Genomic DNA, 18,057 nt, shown 5'->3' with positions numbered 1-18,057 from the left:
ACATGTAGGGACAGGGGTTTGTGTTGGGTTATCCCCCAGGATGTAGGGGGACTAGGAAATGTTTACACAGGTCTCCACTGCACAGACTGTGCCAGGTCTCAGTGGAAATGAGCGAAATTTGTTCCAGTGTTTCACTTCATTCAGACATACATGGGCACCACAGTTCATAATATTTTTATTTAAATATTTATTTAATTAGGCACTCATTGAGATTAAGATCTCTTTTCCAAGAGAGACCTGAGAATAAGAAACATTCATAAGACAAGAATCAGCAGACAGAAACGACACAACTACACAATAACAAGGAATAAATAAGAACAGTTACAAGAATCATAAGAAACATGAGATAAAATCTCCAATAGACATGTCCGACTCAAGTTTGATGGCATTTTGCAGTTCATTCCATTTGAAAGGTGTATGGTACCTTAAAACAGCTCTGCCAACATTAGTGTACCTGTGTGCTGTAGTTACTAGATTTAAATGAGAGAAGAGATGTAAGGTAGTCTGGAAGCCGCACTATATGTCCTAATAATGGCCTAAAAGGTTAAAAAAAAAAAAAAAAAAAAGATACTTTAACTGTCTTTAGTGCTGCTACAGCAGTCATTCACTCCCACACACTGCAGACATACCTCACCTGTCTTTAAAAAAATAGATACTTTAACTGTCTTTAGTGCTGCTACAACAGTCATTCACTCCCATATACTGCAGACATACCTCACCTGTCTTTAAAAAAGGGTGTGCACGTAGCTTCGTCGTGAGTTATGAAACGTGTTTCATCACAGCTTGTTCCACCGCTCCCTCCCGAAATGTGAGATGTTTTTCTTTCAGGTTCAAATCCAGCCGCCACCCTGAAACGACCAGACACAAACTTCACAAATACAAACGAGACTTGGAAAAGTGGGAGGAATCTTCTTGAAACATACAGTCTGTCAGGTCAGTTAAAGCTTTATTTTGGGGTTATTCGCTAGTTGTTTGTTGTTTTAACTGTCTACCCCACACAAAACATGGTGGCATCACAATGTGGGCTACTGTTTATCTGTGTTTATGCAGGGTAATATCTGTTCTGCTCTTTATCCCGCAGCATTGCGTCGACAAGTCAGTTGTTACTATGGAGTTACTTTATATGTGACAGCTGATGTTTTGTGTTTTTCATCCAGACAAAAGTCAACAAACAGCGAATTTGTCTTGGGTTTCTACTTTACAGCAAACACACAAACGTTTGGTTTCTGTCAATACGGATGCATTTTTCTCATAATCCACGGTATTGTTATATTATAGCCTCTGACTTATTACACAACAATCCGGAAGTATATAAACAAACTTTTCCTGTTTTTCTGAGTAATTATTGTACCAGCTCAGTACTCTGGGCTGCACTCTGTCTAAAATGGGACCCATAATCCCTCATGTTTCTCTGACTGGTTGTCTTCAGGGCACTCAATGTATTACTGTAGATTTATATAACTCATATTGATTGACATTGACTTATCATTTCCTCTCTTCCCAGTTGCTGGTCATGGGGGACATCAAGAAAGGGAAGAAGGTGTTTGTCCAGAAATGTTCCCAGTGTCACACAGTGGATGAGGGCGGACGCCACAAGGTGGGACCCAACCTGTGGGGTCTGTTTGGGAGGAAGACAGGACAGGCGTCAGGCTACTCGTACACACAGGCCAACATTGAAAAAGGTATGGATGACTGACTGCAGACTGCAGGTTTGGGTGTATGACAGCCTCCACACCTCTATTTCATCAACTATGAGATAAATTATCTACTTACTGATTAGTTGGTTTACAGGTCGCTGCCCATGCATGTAACATAGCTAACTGATCAAGATGCAACCAAAGAGACAAGTAAATAAAGGCAAATTAGAAACAAAAGAGAGTGCATGTAAAGCCCAGATGTATTCTCTGAAATGGAGGAGATGGCATTTCAGTGAATGTAATAAAATGAATGTAATATAGGTGAATTAATGTACAAATATTCCTCCTGATCCTGGTTGACGTGATAGGTCACACTGAAGTTTAGAAGTCACACACCATTAATCAGAGGTTAAGGGGGCTTTATGCAGTATTTCAAATGTCTCAACCCATCTACCCACCATTTGCATGTTTGTTTCTCTTTCCCAAGTTTTGGATTTGTGGGCATTACTGTGTGCCAGCTAGTGTTCTGTTTAGTACAGTTTCCCTCTTGTGAAAGCAGAAAATATTACAATAAAACAGAATGTTATGCCAATAAATACTTTAATTATGATAAGAGTCTTATGTTTACAATGGAAGAAGGAAGCGCTGCATGGTTCTGATGGCTCATATGACAGGTGGTCTTTAGTGGGACAGGTGAAAGTTCAAAAAACAAGATCCAGGAAATGGTCCTGCTTTATATTTGTTATAAAGAGGTGCAGACAACAATGGAAAAAAAAAACTAAGGCAGTCCATCTTCAGGTGAAATGATATTGTGAATTTGTTCCTCAAGCATATAGGCAACCAAGCAGACCAACAAGTATCAAATCTAAGTCTTCATGAGGGCCCCTGCTTCAAAAAGTTTTCATCTTACACTTAACTAGGTTAAGTTTTCTTTAACCAGGTCTGTCTCACAACGCATAGTTTTGTCTAAATAAAATAGCTTATTTGGACTAAACTGCCTTGAGCATTTAACCATTTTCACAAAGTTGTCCCTGTGTTACTTGTGACCATAGTAACCTGCTGTCTGACCAACATACTTTGAAGCAAGTTTTTAAAGGAGTATGGAGAAAAAAAATATTGCTTTACCCCAAGTAGCATAGTGTCTAACTGTTCATTTTATGCACAAAAAAGTGCATCAGATACTTGCATCTTGGAATCCCTGTCAAAATGTTTTACTGACTGACTTTGTGGAGAGTGGAGATCCCAAAGAAAAAGTAATTTCTGATCAGATTACAGTTCTGGAAATGACAAATGCTGAATAATCAAAGTTTTTGTAACCAGCTGTACATCCCTAACAAATGTGCTAAAACCCACACACTGGACTGAGAATGATTTTGAACTTATCATCCTCTTTTATTTCATATGTTTGGATGTCAGTGATGAATCTGAATGTTCAGGTATGTGCAATTACTGTGTCCTAGCGGATGTTGTAGTGCTGAAAACATACTTTTTGTGCCTGACAGTCAGAGCAGCAGGTCTGAACAGGCGCAGTAGCACTGACATGTCTGCTGTGAATCTGAACTCTGCTCTAACATGAGGCAATAAAACCTAAAGACAGTTATGATATGTTTCGGAATGCAGATGAATGTATACTTGACAAATTAAAAGTAACGTTCATAAAATCATGTTGCAAACCTGAAGTGTTCATGTGGTTTTTTTCTAGGGATTATATGGGATGAGGACACTCTGATGATCTACCTTCAAAACCCAAAGAAATATATTCCTGGTACCAAGATGATCTTCAGCGGGATCAGGAAGAAAAAGGAAAGACAAGATATCATAGCCTATTTAAAGGATGCCACCTCCTAATAGACACACAGTGAGAAAGTACACATGCAGCTGTGGACAGAAGTATCAAATATCTAAAGAAAAATACAGTGTTTTCTTTGTATTAGTTTTGAATTCATAATTTACATTAGCTGTTTATATCTGTGCATCATGTTACATTACAACATGGCTGCCACACTGTTCACACTGTTTTTGTGTATAAGAGGCTGTTTTTAATTATCATATGAGTCAGCCTTCCTGCAACTTGTTGACCTAAAAATTTTACTGCCGCTTGCACAGAATCCATTTGCATTTTTGCCACTTTAACTCTTACTGCACTCTCGATCACTGTTGTTAAAGTTTATTTTTCTAGTTTATTGTGTTTACTACTTGTTAAGTCTCTCTCTGTTTATATGTAGTTTTCTGCTGCAGACTCAAAACGGGTATAAAAGGTGTTTGTATTAAATGGTGCTCCATGGACAGTCCACTTCTTTTTCTTTTTTTCCTCTTCTTGTAAACTGTTGTTACATTGTTACAGACCTTAAGCATATTTTTTGTTTCTGACTGTGTTTAAGTTGCACTTAAAAATGAGTTTTTTGATACAAGAAAAGTTGGTCAAATAGTAACTACTACTTACAACTCTTAAACTTGGCCTGATAACGACCTGTTGAATACATTTTTATTGAGCTACTGTTTTATACTTTGTTGTTGTTATTCCTTTTCAAGACAACCCCTTGGCTTGAGTAAACGGATGTGGCAATAAAGAACCTCTTTTAGTGAATTATGCCTGTGGCCTATTCATTTATCATTGTAAGGGCAACTGTATGCAGCAGCTTGCCACCCAGATCAGATACACACACAGCTGATGGGAAGAAAAGAAAACTAAAAACAAGCAAAGGCAATAAGCTTAAAAAAGTTAAAGTTGTATTAATGTATTTTTTAAATCTATTATCTAGATCATTACTTATTTAGTTACTTTGGCTTCACCACACAGCAACAACACCAACATAAGTTTTAACAACATAAGAGTTTTAAAATACAGTGAAAATACAATGATTTAAAAAGATTAATGCACAGTTGCCCTATAAGGGGACAAACAATTATGTATCAAATGAGTTGTGCCATGGATGTAGGGGAGTTTAATTCACCTTAAGTCAACTTAGCCATCTTTATATTTGCAAAAAAAGAGTTTTCTCACCTGTATTGACAGACATAAGTATAAAACATAAATTGAGTCTTGTCAGGTGTGGATTATTGATTTTATTAGGTTATTTCTTGCAAGGACTCAAATCTCCAGCAGAGGGAGGCATTTTATTGCCGAAGAGACCAATAGCATCACTATGGTTTACATAAAACGTGCCAAACGCATGCAGAAGTGTCATAGACATCCCAGTTATCCAGCCAGCTGTGTTGAATCCAGATGACACAACAGTTATGCGCCTTTAACGCAGACCCGCTGGGACTGAGCTGCCGCCGTCGCTGCTGTGTTGACTCCACTCAGTGGCCTCTGCTGGGCATTTAGCCGCCGGGAGAGAAGGTCCTCCCTCCACAATTGTGTTGTTATTGACCGGCGGAGGGAAAGAAGCGGGTCGATAAGTGGATCAGATTTATTAGCGGTCCAGATTGGCCACAGCCTGTGGGACTGCACACCGCGCAGAGGGGGAGCGCCAGACAGCGTGTCTACAAGTGCGGCGCAATTTCAAGTGGAAGGTAAGCGAGATCTTGTGCATGAAAATCCCATGAATGTGAATGACATTGCTTCATATTGCTTCCATTCATGTATCATGAGGACATGAAGGCAGACTGTGCATTCAATTAGATGGGATAGAAGTAGTGGGAGTATATTAATGAACTGGTGCAGCATCTTCTTTTGCAAAACACGTGTTTTAACACGGGATTCTTTTCATTTTAGGATTTCTAACATCTTGCATTCACTATCATTGACCTGCACTCACCATATGACATTACTAGAAATGTTTGTGTAAATGGACCTGTTACAGCCTTACAACTGTTACTCTTGTCAGTGAGTGGCCTCCCTACTGGTCTAATTCTGGCACTGGGCTGAGGGTGTTGGTGCACGGTTGGAATTACAGCGGTGGCTGCATCTGCTGCAGTGTTGAGCTGCAACAAGTTTATTATGCTATGAGGAGAGGGAAGGGGGGGGGGGCTTGGTGGACTGAGGTTAGCCAGTGATGAAATAGTGACACCCTTAAGAGGGAGTAAGGAAAAGTGACAGCTGCCAGTAACTGCATTAAGCTCAGGCAGCAGAGATAGAGTGTGTGTGAGTGTGTAACAGCTTGCATTGTGCGTTTTAGGGAAATAACACCAGCAGGATGGACCTGGTCAAAATTGCAGTGTCCTTCCACATTCTCCTGTGTCCTGCGTGGGCCCTGTACCGCCACTCCTTCATGGACAGCATCCTTTCACCCCGCTCAGGTAAGATATCCAGTTGTGTGTAAGACTATAACAACAGGAACACATGTTACATGTACCGCTGCGATTCATCATGGCAGGCTGTTTGTGATATGTGTCTTTCTCTCAGCCCTCAGGTTGCTGAACGAGCCAATGAGGTTTGACCCCTGTTGTCTCATGTCACCGCCTCCCCCACCTCTCTTCCCTCCGCCGCCTCAGCTTTGGAAGCGGGGCGACCCCGTAGGTGTCAAACACACATCAATTTACACACAGGTATATACTAATGCAGCATAGTAGGCTTCTGCTTCAAAACCTGTATTCTTGGATCTTGTGTGTTTGAAGGATGGTATCAGCATGTTGGAGCCCAGTGTTTTTGGAGGAGAGCAGCAGCAAAGACAAAAACCTGTGATGCCGGGGTGTTCACCTGGGCCTCCAGGACCTCCAGGACCCAGCGGCCCAGAGGTAAGACCCTTGCTTCAAAACAAAACACTCACATTAGCATCCATCAGCGTGCTGTAGCCATTTTAAGAGAGAAGATGGAAATATTGTTAAACAAGCATGGAAATAAAGCTAAATGACCTTTTTAGTATTGATCTTTCTACAAATGTACCAAGCTCAATAGGGAATATGTGAGCTGTATATAAATGTGGTGTCATTTTTCAGGGTCACCGTGGATTACCTGGCATACGAGGACCAAAGGGGGAGAAGGTGTGTGTTTTCTGTGGTCTAAGGGCTCACGTCTTGAAATATGTCTCTAATGTAGTTTGCAATTTGTGCATGTGTCCTTGTGTTCCTCTCTGCTCTAACAAGCACTACATCTCCCTCTCCCCTCATTTGTCCTCCTCCAGGGAGAAATTGGACGTCCGGGGTCAAAGGTGAGCTGCTCCTCCCCTCCTGCATGTCTCGCTTGTCTTTCTCTGGTCCATCTCGCATGTCCTTGGAATAATGGGATCTAGATTTCTCCCTCTCTCTCTTTCTCTCTCCCTCCGTTGTTCCCTCTATGCATCCTCAATCTCCATGATGTGTATTGTCTATAGATGATGTGCCCAGAATATCCTCTGCAGCTGCTAAATGGGTCATGCTACATTAGTCTCAGAAGCCGCTCTGAAAATGTAGCAAAGCTTGATCACATCCTTGTATGTCTCCCTTCATCCTCCCACTCCTCAACTCTCTGTCATTCCCCTCTTCTTTCCCTTCTCCTCTGCTTCTCCCTCCACTCTCTCCTTGTTCCCTTGGCCTGGCTCCATTAGCCCTCGTACTGGACTCCAGTCCTGCTGATCCAGGCTCTTCTGCACTTTAATCTTCCTAAGTGCTTTTGCTCTCCATGATAAATCACTCCACACAGCAGCAAGTCCGCTGTGTCTCTACAGGCTGCTGTTTTAATGACAGGCAACAAAAATGAGAGCACGCTGCTAGCATGGCAGCCACTCAGGGATACTCATCCAGGTGTCACAAAGATGTGAGGCTGTTGTGTAATATATTTGGCTCTCTTGCTTACAGGGAACTGGCGATAGAGCGAGATCAATTAAAGCTTTGTTCCTGTCCACTAATTAGCAGATCTCAGTGGCATTCTTAAAGCTTTAAACAGTGGGTTTTGGCCTCTGTCAGGAGGTCAGTTTGACTTGCTTATTTGTTTCTGAACCCTATTTAACTCGGTCAGTCCCTGTTGAATTCAAGGCCTCCGTTTCAGGGAAACAGGGCCAGTGAAGAAGTATCATGATCAACATAAAAGTTGGTCAGAATTGAAGTAAAATAAAATGCAAACAGGACTTTATTAAAGAGAACTAAATAAATCTTCCTGCAGACAAAGATCAGACTGTTAACACTGAAGTCAAGTCTGTTTTTATTTATATAGCCCAAAATTCAAATCAAAAATTTGCCTCAAAGGGCTGACTTGGCACAACAAAGCTGTCTACTTGAGTCTGTCACAAAATACTTCATGCAGATTAAACTCAGCAAGAGATCGATTCTTTCAGATTCAAGTCACTTTTGCATCAAGTTTTATGATAACAGTGAAAAAAATGCATTAAGGCTTTAAGGAACCTTTGACTAATATTTATACTAATTGCTGAATGACTAACATCTGTGTTTCTGTAGGGTCGTACTGGAGCTCCAGGCCTTCCTGGGAAACAAGGACTTCAAGGATGGCCTGGTCCAGAGGGACCCAAGGTAAGTCTTATGGTGACTTAGTGGCTCCTTACTGCTGTGGTGTGACACACAGTATATGACATATAGAGAGTCATATGAGTATAATTTTTATTTAAATAGGGTGAGAAGGGGGATCCAGGCCTCATGGGATTACCAGGACTGAGAGGACCACCAGGGACAAAGGTTAGTCACATCTTCACAACATCATATACACAATCATGTACATGTTGGACTTTTGTTGGTCTTATCTGTTGTTATACTCCTCTTCTGTCCTCTCAGGGTTTGCCTGGATACAAAGGAGACAAAGTAAGTTACATTGTACCTGTTTGTCACTGCTAAACTATTAAAAGTGCAACTGAAATTAAATTGCATGTTTTTCAGTACTACAGCATCCACATCAGCTCTGTAAATCACATGGCCTATGTTCTCCTTTGAGAAAAATATCTGAAACCAAAAGGGAGGAGAATTATATTTAATATTTTTTGGTTTCATGATGGCATCCTCTTGTTTTGTGTGTGTGTGTGTGTGTGTGTGTGTGTGTGTGTGTGTGTGTGTGTTTGTGTCTTTATCAAAGGGGGCTCGTGGCGATGCTGGAACAGCAGGACCAAAAGGAGATAAAGTAGGTGGAGAAATGTCTTTTTTTCCGTTATCGCAGGTCCTGAAATTGTTTTGTTGAATAATTTCTTAAAGTCCATTTATGCTTTCATTGGATTAAGAGCAACTCAACTCATCCTGCATTATAATGGACCCAATAATGTGATTAGAAGGTGAAATCCTCGACAGCTTGTTCAACTATTGGTTGGAATCCAAAGTGGTTCACAACTTGAGCTACTTTCTTACAGGACATTTCAAGCATTTTTACGTGTTTTAATAAGACCTCTAACTCAGTGCCAGATTAAATTAACGTTAACATTTTTATGAGTCCTGCTGAAATAATGACTTTTCTCACATCAAGTTCTCATTTTGTCTCTATTTAGGGTTCCATTGGTTTGCCTGGGATGCTTGGACAGAAGGTAGGAATAATTAAGCAATGTGGACTGTGGAGTTAAGCAATTTGATTTGATCTGATTATTTCTTATCTTTGCTCCTCTCCCAGGGTGAGCAGGGACCAAAGGGAGAGCCAGGAGTCCCAGGAAAGAGAGGACCCACTGGGCGACCTGGGAAGAGAGGCAAACAGGTGAGAAAAAAAAAGACTGATACGAAGGTGCACAAGGTGTTTGATTATTTCTAAAGTATGTAAGTTTCTGTGTTTTAAATGTAACAGACCTGGATCTGACATGGTTCACTTTCATACACCAGCATCATTTAACACTTGTGTGGAGAACTGACACTCTGCTGCTCCTCAGTGAGTGAACAGAGAGATTTGTCCTCTCACTGGCTAAATCAGTCACTCCAACTCAACTTGGGGCTCTAAGTTTAGACTTCCGCAGGGACTGTAGAGTCTTTGGCATCTTCTCAGTCTGCACATTTACACACACATACACACACATGTGTACACACACAGCTATGCACAAGTGGCAGTGGCATGTAGGTCATTTCAGTGTGTGTGTATTTTCTAATATTGGCCTGGTTTGTGCAGGGCATGAAGGGTCAGACTGGAGCCCCTGGAGTCATGGGCCCCCCAGGACCTGCGGGTCCAAATGGCCAGCCTGGACCACCTGGTCCACCTGCCTCTGGTAACACACACGCTGAAACACAATCAGTCTCAAATTATTGTTTATATAATTTCAAAGTATAGTTTAGGCATGTGTGTGTTATACGGGTTGTGTTCCTTGCAGGTCTCTATCTAGTCGGGGAAAAGGGAGAGAAGGGTCTCCCAGGTCCACCAGGTCGCTGTGAGTGTGATACCTCTCTCGGAGCAAAAAACACCCCTTTTGGAAGCTACACACAACAGGGTAGCCCCAATAAAGTCCCTGCGGTAAGACCCCATTCACATTAAACTGCTTTCCTTCACAATATTAGCATTGAAACTGAAAATTTATCTATACTGAATCAATCATTACTCATCAACTTTCACAATCGTCTGTATGCATGTGTGTAGATATTTGTGGTAAACAACGAGGAGGAGATGGCACGTCTACATCTTGACAACGCTATAGCATTCAGGAAGGATCAGAGGGCGCTCTACTTCAGAGATAAAGATGGATGGAAACCCATACAGGTATATTTGATGTGTTAAGTAATTGTTGAGGATGTAGCACTACAGATGTTCAAATGACCGGAGCTGGAAGCTATCATTTTTCAAACAGGAGCCAATGAGCACATTATTACATCTTGGCTTAAACTAGGCTACATTTCATCATTACTATAAGTGACCAGGTTAAATAAAACTTACATTTCAGCCTAGTTTTAGCCGAGGTAACTTGACATCTTTTCACCTGCAAACCACAAAACCTGAGCTTGCTTCGTAAGACTTCTCAGAACCTGCAAATGTCAAGTCAGCGCTTGTTCTCTTGCAACTCTTGTAGCCCTTCCAGCCGTTCCAGTCCACAGAGAAAGTCCAGGACAGAGTTGGCATGTGCGGGGACAGAAAAGTGCAGCCCCAGCATGGAGAGGAGTGTGATGACGGAAACCAGATTGTCACTGATGCTTGTCTCAGTGAGTTACATGCCTCTCAAGTTCACTTGCACATACGGCCAGTACAGTAAGAGTTTAAGACAAAGAATGATCTACTGGCAGCTATTCTAATAATCCAAGCAATTGTTGTCATTGAAAACAAATTTCAATTATATTTTAAGTCGCTTTTTGTATTTAAAGCACAATTTTCTCAGACAATCTTCATGCCACCCTCTTTAGATCAAAATCTTAGTCTATAAATGCGGGCTTTTTGCTGCACAAACAGCACTATGCTGTCACAAATGGGATAACCTGCAGAGCATAGTCTGAGCCCACATAGCAGAGGATTAAAGAACTATGCTCTGTGAAACCTTTCCTTGATCTTTCATTAATCTCACCCTCTCTTTTCCTGCCATCCTTTCACTACTCTCTGCTTCTCTGTTCAATTAAATTAGCAGGAAAATGCTGTATTGGCACACGAGAGTGCCAAAGCAATTAGTTACGTCTTCTCTCTCCCTTCCCTCCCTTGCTCTCTCCTATCTCTGCCACAACGTTTTTTTGTTGTTTTAATGTCTTTCCCTTTATCACTTCAGATTGCAAGTGGGCCTACTGTGGAGATGGCTACCGACATGAAGGCATGGAGGAGTGTGATGGAAAAGACTTTGGTTATCAGACCTGCAAATCTTATCTTCCTGGGTATGTTTGCTGACAGGATTCAGTTCACGTATTTATGTGCATTAAGATGCTGTTATAAGCCAACATTTTGCAGAGGTCTTCTGTGCCAAGATTGCACAATGCAGTTCATTCTGCAGGTATGATTCATCTTGGGATAGTGCAGGTCACTCAAATGAACTAATGTACTTTTTTGTTGTGTCTATGAAACCATCCTGAGATGGTGTATTTGTAGTCCAATATTTAAAACTGCATAACTCACTCAACTCTGCCAGCTTTGTATTTATGCTTAAAGGAATAGTTAGAATTTTAAGATACGTATTCACTTTCTTGCTGAAAGTTTGATGAGTGGATCAATATCACTCTCATATCTGTTAGGTAAATATTACGTGGAGCCAAGAGGCAGTTCACTTAGCTTAGCATAAAGACTCAGAGTAGGGGGAAACAGCTAGTTGTTCAACTAGCTGTCCAGCAAGTAAACATAATTCCATTTACTAGACCTTCTAAAGTGCTTTAATTAACATGTTTAATCCTCATGAATTACAAAATTTCTTGTGATTCAAGAAATAGTTCCAGCAAGTAAAACCATAACTTTCTAATTTTTTAATTTTCGTGCTAATTTTTTTGTATGGATTTAACAAGTGAGATGTAACATGTTAGTTAATGGTTTTACCTTTAGGCTAGCTGGCTGCTTCCAGTCTTTATGCTAAGCTAAGCTAATTGCCTCTCAGCTCTAGACTCCATACTTACCACACAGACATGAAAGTGGTATCAATCTCCTCATCTAACCCCAGCAAGAACGCAAATACACATCCAAAAATGTTGAAATATTCCTTTTAAAAAGCTGGGAATTGGGTAGGTACTGAGTTAAGTATACATTTATCAGTCAGTTGCACTTATAAATCATTTTCCATGTCTTTCACAGATCCTTTGGGCAGCTCAGATGCACTGACTCCTGCCTCATTGACTCCACTGGCTGCAAGTACTTCACCTGAACTGGATATGTTTTTAAAAATGGCCACATTGCAATTTTGCAACCTGTTTTTATGATTACAGGGCATATACTTCAGATTCCTCCTGAAGTCTCGCCCCTCCACCCCCTCCCTAAAAAAATAACTGATGAACTGAGAGAGTACTAAGGGGAAGCGCTTGTGTCTGCTCTGAGCCATGAAAAGTCATGGGAGTCAGCTTTGAATCGACTGTCCCCCCTGGAGGTTCAAATCTTTTATCGGCCTCAGGGAGACGCTCCTTGCGACTGTAACACCATCGGCTGTAGCACTGTTATGAACACTGGTGATGGTGGGGAACTGTTAAACGATTTAACGATTGTATCATATTAAGTAGTTTCATTGTGTATGACTTGCTGACTGTTAATGCAGAAAATAAGCTGAACTTCTTCTTCTTCTAATGAGAAAAAGAAAAAAAAGAGCCTTTTCCAAAGAGGCAATAATACTATATGTACTGTAGTATGCAAATCAGGGGTGTGTAAATGTTTTTATTCCAGTGCAATGCATTACAAAACATATATTTATGAAGTGCAATGCTGTGTTATTGCATGTAAATGTGTTCCGGTGCACAGTGGACTGCTTTAAACAGTGCTGTAGATGTACTAGCCAAAGTGTGGCTCTTCTGAAGTGAATGTTAAAATACCCGACAGGAAGAAAATGAATGTCATACTGCAACAACAGCCAAAAAAGATTATGTGTGATTATTGCAGCAGCATGAAGAAACTGCTCCATTACATCAAATACAATCAAGACTAAACCAGAAAATATATAATCTGCCTGCATGACTGTAAATTTCATAAAACATTGTACATTAATAAAGATTACACTTCTGAGTTATGTCTTCAATCAGTTTAAGTTGGGTTTTTTTTAAAAAGGGGGGACTGTGTGGGTGGGGTTTATGAGGAGAAAGCAGCCAATCAAAGGAGGACTTCCTGCAACAACTTGTATGATGAAACGTCCCTGCCACGTACGTAGGGGGGCAACTGCAAGATTTGTTGCTTGTTCTGCACATTTGTTAGAAACTTTGTCTATTCGTCCTGCTGTTTGTCCGGAGAGTTAAGTGTGTCGGCATGTTGCTGACTGTGCTGAGCTGGCTGTCTTCCTCCCTGCTGCTGTCTGTCAGCGGCGGGAAGCTGCCTGAAGCTGAGGTGCAGATAGAAGTCATGCACAGACCTTTTCTCTGTCACCGAAAATCCAAGTATGGAGACATTCTGCTGGTGCATCATGAGGGATATTTAGAGAATGGGACCATGTTTCACTCCACGTATGTATGTTTGATGTCTAACAGTCTTTTAAATTAATGCGAATTTCAGGTAAGATAGTTGAAGTTAATTTCTCACTCCTGGTGGTTTTGCACTGTCAATAATGAAAGATATAAAGTGGAAGGTATTTTCTGTTATTTACACTTGAAAACAGCTGTTATAGTTGTAATGTATCACCTTGGTTACTGCCCACAGGAGGAGAGGGTCACGTGAAAAAAAAGAAAAACTTTTTAAAGGGCCAGTTCACCCAAACTACAAGAGGACATATTATCTCTCATACTTATAGTGATGTCTAACCATGCGGATATCTTTGCTTTTATGTGCTGAGGTTTTAAGATATCCATCTCTCAATTTTTTTCATTTAACACTGATTTTTTCACATGTATATTTTCAGTTCTTTAAGTACTACAAACAACATTCACCTGCATTTTACTGGGGTACCACAGATGTCTATTTGTTAATTTATATGTTTGCAATAGACCTGCAATGATTAGTCAACTAATCGATTAGTTGCCAACTATTGATTTAATCGCCAACTATTTTGATATCAGTCAATTTTTAAGAAAAATATGTCCAAATTATTCCAGCTTCTCAAATGTGAATATTTTCTGGTTTATTCTGTTTTCTGCATAGTAAACTGAATATATTTAGGTTGTGGACTGTTTGTTAGGACAAAAGGAGATATTAAGGATGTCCTCTTAAGGTTGGGAAACTGAGATTTTTCACCATTTTCTGACATTTTATAGACCAAACAACTAATCGATTAATCAAGAAAATAATTGACAGATTAAGGAGTAGTAGGAAGCTAAAAGCTCATACAAGGACATCCAAAATCCCAAGACAAGATAAACAGAATTACACAACGTAAAACGTGTCAGAGACATAGTATATCAAAATGTTGGCACATAAAGTTGAGACTATCAGTATGGCTTGAAGGGAAAGTGAAAAAATATGTTTTTGTGTGTGTGTGATTTAGGTGAACTGACCCTTTAATTTCTGAGTTTATACAGTATTGTAAGAAAATACTTCATCTTCATCAAAATACTTATATCTCTGAATATTATAATAACAACCACAGAAAGAAATGGAAAGTTATTTTAACTCGAAAATATGTTTGATGCCATAAAGTTAACATTAAAAATAATGACTAGATATTATTTGCATTGCAAAGTGTTGGAACAGTCAGCAACAGGGGTTTTGCAGTATTTCCTTTTCCATACCTGTAACACTCCGCTCTGTCTGTCCACCAGTCGAGGCCATGGTGACAAGCTGGCAGTGTGGTTTACACTTGGCATCAAGGAAGTGATCAGAGGCTGGGATAAAGGCCTGCAGGACATGTGCGCTGGAGAGAAGAGGAAGCTCATCGTACCTCCAGCTCTGGCCTATGGGAAGGAAGGGAAAGGTATTGAAGCTTTTACACATGCATGTAAAGGTCACTGTATCCTTCCCTAAAGGTACATGACACTATCTTCTTATAAAAGCATGTCGTTTTACAGAATGTGTTATTTATATTCTGCATGTTTGTATGTAAAACTGCATTGTTTTGATTGGCTCTCTAGGACTCCCACAATGAATGAAGGTTTCAGTCAGTAATACTAGTCCGCTTTATGTCAACATGGAGCATGTGAACAATACTAAGCTTTGTCCTGGTAAGCACACACCACTCCAACCAATAACATCGAACCTTCCTGCACCTAACCAACCTTTGCCATGACAACAGAAACCTGAATGACTTCAAATGACTACTAATGCAGTTTTGTCATTAACACTCACAAAATGCTTTATAACTTATTTACTCACAGAAGTACCATTTCTGTAGCTCTAACCAAGCCTATTGTTTCTCTATGCTGAAGCATGCTCATAGAAACCGCAGGTGATATCAGGTCTCAGTTTTAGTTGACCTCTTGCCCTGTGGTCTTGTCCATGGTCAGGTAAAATCCCTCCTGAAAGCACCTTGACCTTCATCATCGAGGTGCTTGAGATCAGAAACGGACCGAGGTCGCACGAGTCCTTCCAAGAGATGGACCTCAATGATGACTGGAAGCTCTCCAGGAACGAGGTGCAGACCAGGACTGCATTGTGATTTATTCAACAAAACACTTTCTTTACTCTTTATACTTTAGTTGGATCTCCATTAACTTCCACTAAATGCTCACTAGTCTTGCTGGGGTGCACACAACAACAGTAACAATAAAACAATAATTAAAAATCACATTGATCAATAAAACAAGAAAAAGCTAAACACGCCATTTATAAAGATCAGAAAATAAGTGAAATAACTACATATGAAAAAGTAGACCAAAACCACAATAACCAGAGGTAACATCTACGTAACTTAAACTTTATAAGAGATGAATTGACCACTGGTTTCCAACCTTGATGGCTTGTGACACTTTGTAACCAAGCAATGTCTAATCATGACCCCTCACTACTGGGCTGCTTTCCCTACCTGAATTTATTCAGAAAAATATGTTGAACTGTTGTTGGATAAAGTCAAATAAAGATTATGTCTTGGTATAAAAAATGGTGCAAATCATAAACAGTTATGCTTCCCTTCCCATCATAATTTCTGTTATGTAATTGCAGTTGAAACAGACCAATCAGAGCCCATCAGACTGTCAGTCATCAAAATCAGTTCATAACAGTTAAATCAGACAATGTGTCAGGTGTCAAGAAATTAGAACATAAAGCACATCAAAAATGTTAATATTGTGATGGTGTAAATACTGTGGTGATAGAATTTTATGTAAAATGATTCTCAAAAACAAAAAAATATGAGCTCTTTGGATCTCTGTGTAGCCAAGGATTCAAGTAGCCAGCTTAAGTTATTGTATAGCTTGCATTTTACAGTGCAGGTATATTATTTTTAGTGAAGATACAATATGGTTATATTAAGATATTTACACTATTATTTGGCCCAAACTGTAACCTGAGGTCATTTCTATTTAGTGTCTCATTTTAGACTTTCTGTATCGTGTAAAGAATGGAACTAGAAATGGGCTTCAGATATACAATTTGTGCTTTTTTCTTATTATTAATCATATGTTTGTTGCTTCAGTCTGTGTTTTTCTTTTTTCAGCCAGTCTTACCCAATTATTTCCCGCTCTCTCCCTGCCAGGTGAAAGAATACCTGAAGAAGGAGTTTGAGCGTTACGGCTACCCTCCCAACGACACCCTGCACGAGAACATGATGAAAGATATTTTTGCCAGAGAAGATAAGAACAACGATGGCTTCATATCCTCCAGAGAGTTTACTTACAAACATGATGAACTTTAAAGCCACTTCCTGTCCTGCTACTCACTCACTCACTCATCCAGTTTTCATTGATCTGTGGTGGAAACACTTTGACTTGTTTTGCGAGGATTCTCTCAGGTTAACTGAACATCTTAGCTTTACAGAAGAATTGTGTTTGTGTGGCAAGTGACTCTTAAACCCATCCTCTGTGAAGATTTATGTGGTGGGCTTTGAGACAATTTTTGTTTATCTGGCTCTTTTAGTGATATTTCACTTTAGCAGATCTTTGCATTTGTGTGTGTTAACTTCTACAGGAGCTCATGAATGGCAAACTGCCAGATTTGCTCCTTTTGGGACCACGATCCCCTTGACATTTCTAACTTTAGAAATTTAAAAACCTTTTAGCACATTTACATTCAAGAGAATTAGACCATGTAGCTTTTCAAGAATATGCTGACGTAACAGCAAAGGAATGAATGCCTGTACTGACAGCACATCATGTGGGCAGGTAGAGCATTACTGTTGCTAAATTTGGAGGTGAAATTCCCCTTAAGTGAAATTCAATGTTTGTTTCCTTTACAAAATGTTTAACTTTTATAGGTGCATTTGGAAAGAAAGCGAGTACTTTATGGCAGACATGGTGACTTGTCAATGCGGGAAAAGCAGGTGTAATTAATAACATAATTTTGCTCTATTTAAGTGCTCCCAGGAAGTCAGTATGCATAAAACTGAGGCTATTATTAGTGTTGTAAGTGACAGCTGTGTTTGAAAAGTCAAAATGTCCATGAGAAAGGAACACTGCACACGCATACACTGAAATATGAATGCTGAAAGGATATATTGTTCAGCTATATCCCGCTACATGAAGTGCAGTTTTATTCTGATGTTGAATCCACTCACACATTGACTAACATTGAGTCTAAAGCTGGTCTTCTTACATCTTAGACAATTAAAATTGTGGTAATAATGAACAATTCTATCTACAAGATATAATCCAGAGAAGACTCATCTGAAAGGACAAAAGAAATGTTTTCAGATATTGTACACATGTTTCAAACCAGAAAATGTTCCCACAGTGCTGACTAGAATCTCGACTGTCCTGTTTCTGTAACTTCGGGCTAGACTTCTTACATGTAAAGACATCAAGACTCAACTCAATTAGCAAATGACAGCTCTGTGCAGGGCAGATTTGCATATTCATTTCAATCATCTTAAAGTCAATGTGATCAATAAAGTGACTACGTCAACTTTTTTAAAACAAATTCAAAATACTGTGGTTTATTTGGTGGTCGCACCTTGCAATATTTTACACATTGAACCAG

At 39.9% G+C, this 18,057-nt stretch overlaps 3 protein-coding genes across 6 annotated transcripts; all 3 read left to right on the top strand.

The window, feature by feature from the left end:
• The first annotated feature begins 481 nt into the window (after positions 1-481).
• LOC121913036 (cytochrome c-a) lies at positions 482-4,224 on the top strand. 4 transcript variants are annotated; one of them, XM_042435667.1, is made up of 4 exons: positions 482-499; positions 829-933; positions 1,505-1,682; positions 3,340-4,224. In XM_042435667.1, exons 3-4 carry the CDS (start codon positions 1,514-1,516, stop codon positions 3,483-3,485), a joined length of 315 nt encoding a protein of 104 aa, XP_042291601.1. In that variant the 5' UTR covers positions 482-499; positions 829-933; positions 1,505-1,513; the 3' UTR covers positions 3,486-4,224. The 4 variants fall into 4 exon arrangements, with proteins under 4 accessions (XP_042291601.1, XP_042291600.1, XP_042291599.1 ...); XM_042435666.1 differs by lacking the exon at positions 482-499 and adding an exon at positions 526-543; XM_042435665.1 differs by lacking the exon at positions 482-499 and adding an exon at positions 616-754.
• Positions 4,225-4,763: 539 nt separating this feature from the next.
• On the top strand, positions 4,764-13,084 carry wu:fc38h03 (acetylcholinesterase collagenic tail peptide). Its single transcript, XM_042435574.1, has 18 exons — positions 4,764-5,153; positions 5,759-5,879; positions 5,986-6,095; positions 6,198-6,317; positions 6,519-6,563; positions 6,704-6,730; positions 7,953-8,024; positions 8,124-8,186; positions 8,283-8,309; positions 8,578-8,622; positions 8,981-9,016; positions 9,100-9,180; positions 9,583-9,679; positions 9,782-9,921; positions 10,045-10,164; positions 10,472-10,601; positions 11,153-11,255; positions 12,157-13,084. The coding sequence occupies exons 2-18, from the start codon at positions 5,777-5,779 to the stop codon at positions 12,224-12,226; spliced, it is 1,389 nt and encodes a 462-aa protein (XP_042291508.1). The 5' UTR covers positions 4,764-5,153; positions 5,759-5,776; the 3' UTR covers positions 12,227-13,084.
• Positions 13,085-13,178: 94 nt separating this feature from the next.
• Positions 13,179-18,004, top strand: LOC121913803 (peptidyl-prolyl cis-trans isomerase FKBP14-like). Its single transcript, XM_042436620.1, has 4 exons — positions 13,179-13,502; positions 14,751-14,902; positions 15,432-15,559; positions 16,619-18,004. The coding sequence occupies exons 1-4, from the start codon at positions 13,309-13,311 to the stop codon at positions 16,775-16,777; spliced, it is 633 nt and encodes a 210-aa protein (XP_042292554.1). The 5' UTR covers positions 13,179-13,308; the 3' UTR covers positions 16,778-18,004.
• The last annotated feature ends 53 nt before the right edge of the window (positions 18,005-18,057 follow it).

Source organism: Thunnus maccoyii, chromosome 15 (assembly GCF_910596095.1).
Source record: "Thunnus maccoyii chromosome 15, fThuMac1.1, whole genome shotgun sequence".
NCBI classification, from domain to species: Eukaryota; Metazoa; Chordata; class Actinopteri; order Scombriformes; family Scombridae; genus Thunnus; species Thunnus maccoyii.
The sequence above is the reverse complement of the archived record's forward strand: the minus strand, read 5'-3'. Positions and strand labels throughout refer to the sequence as shown.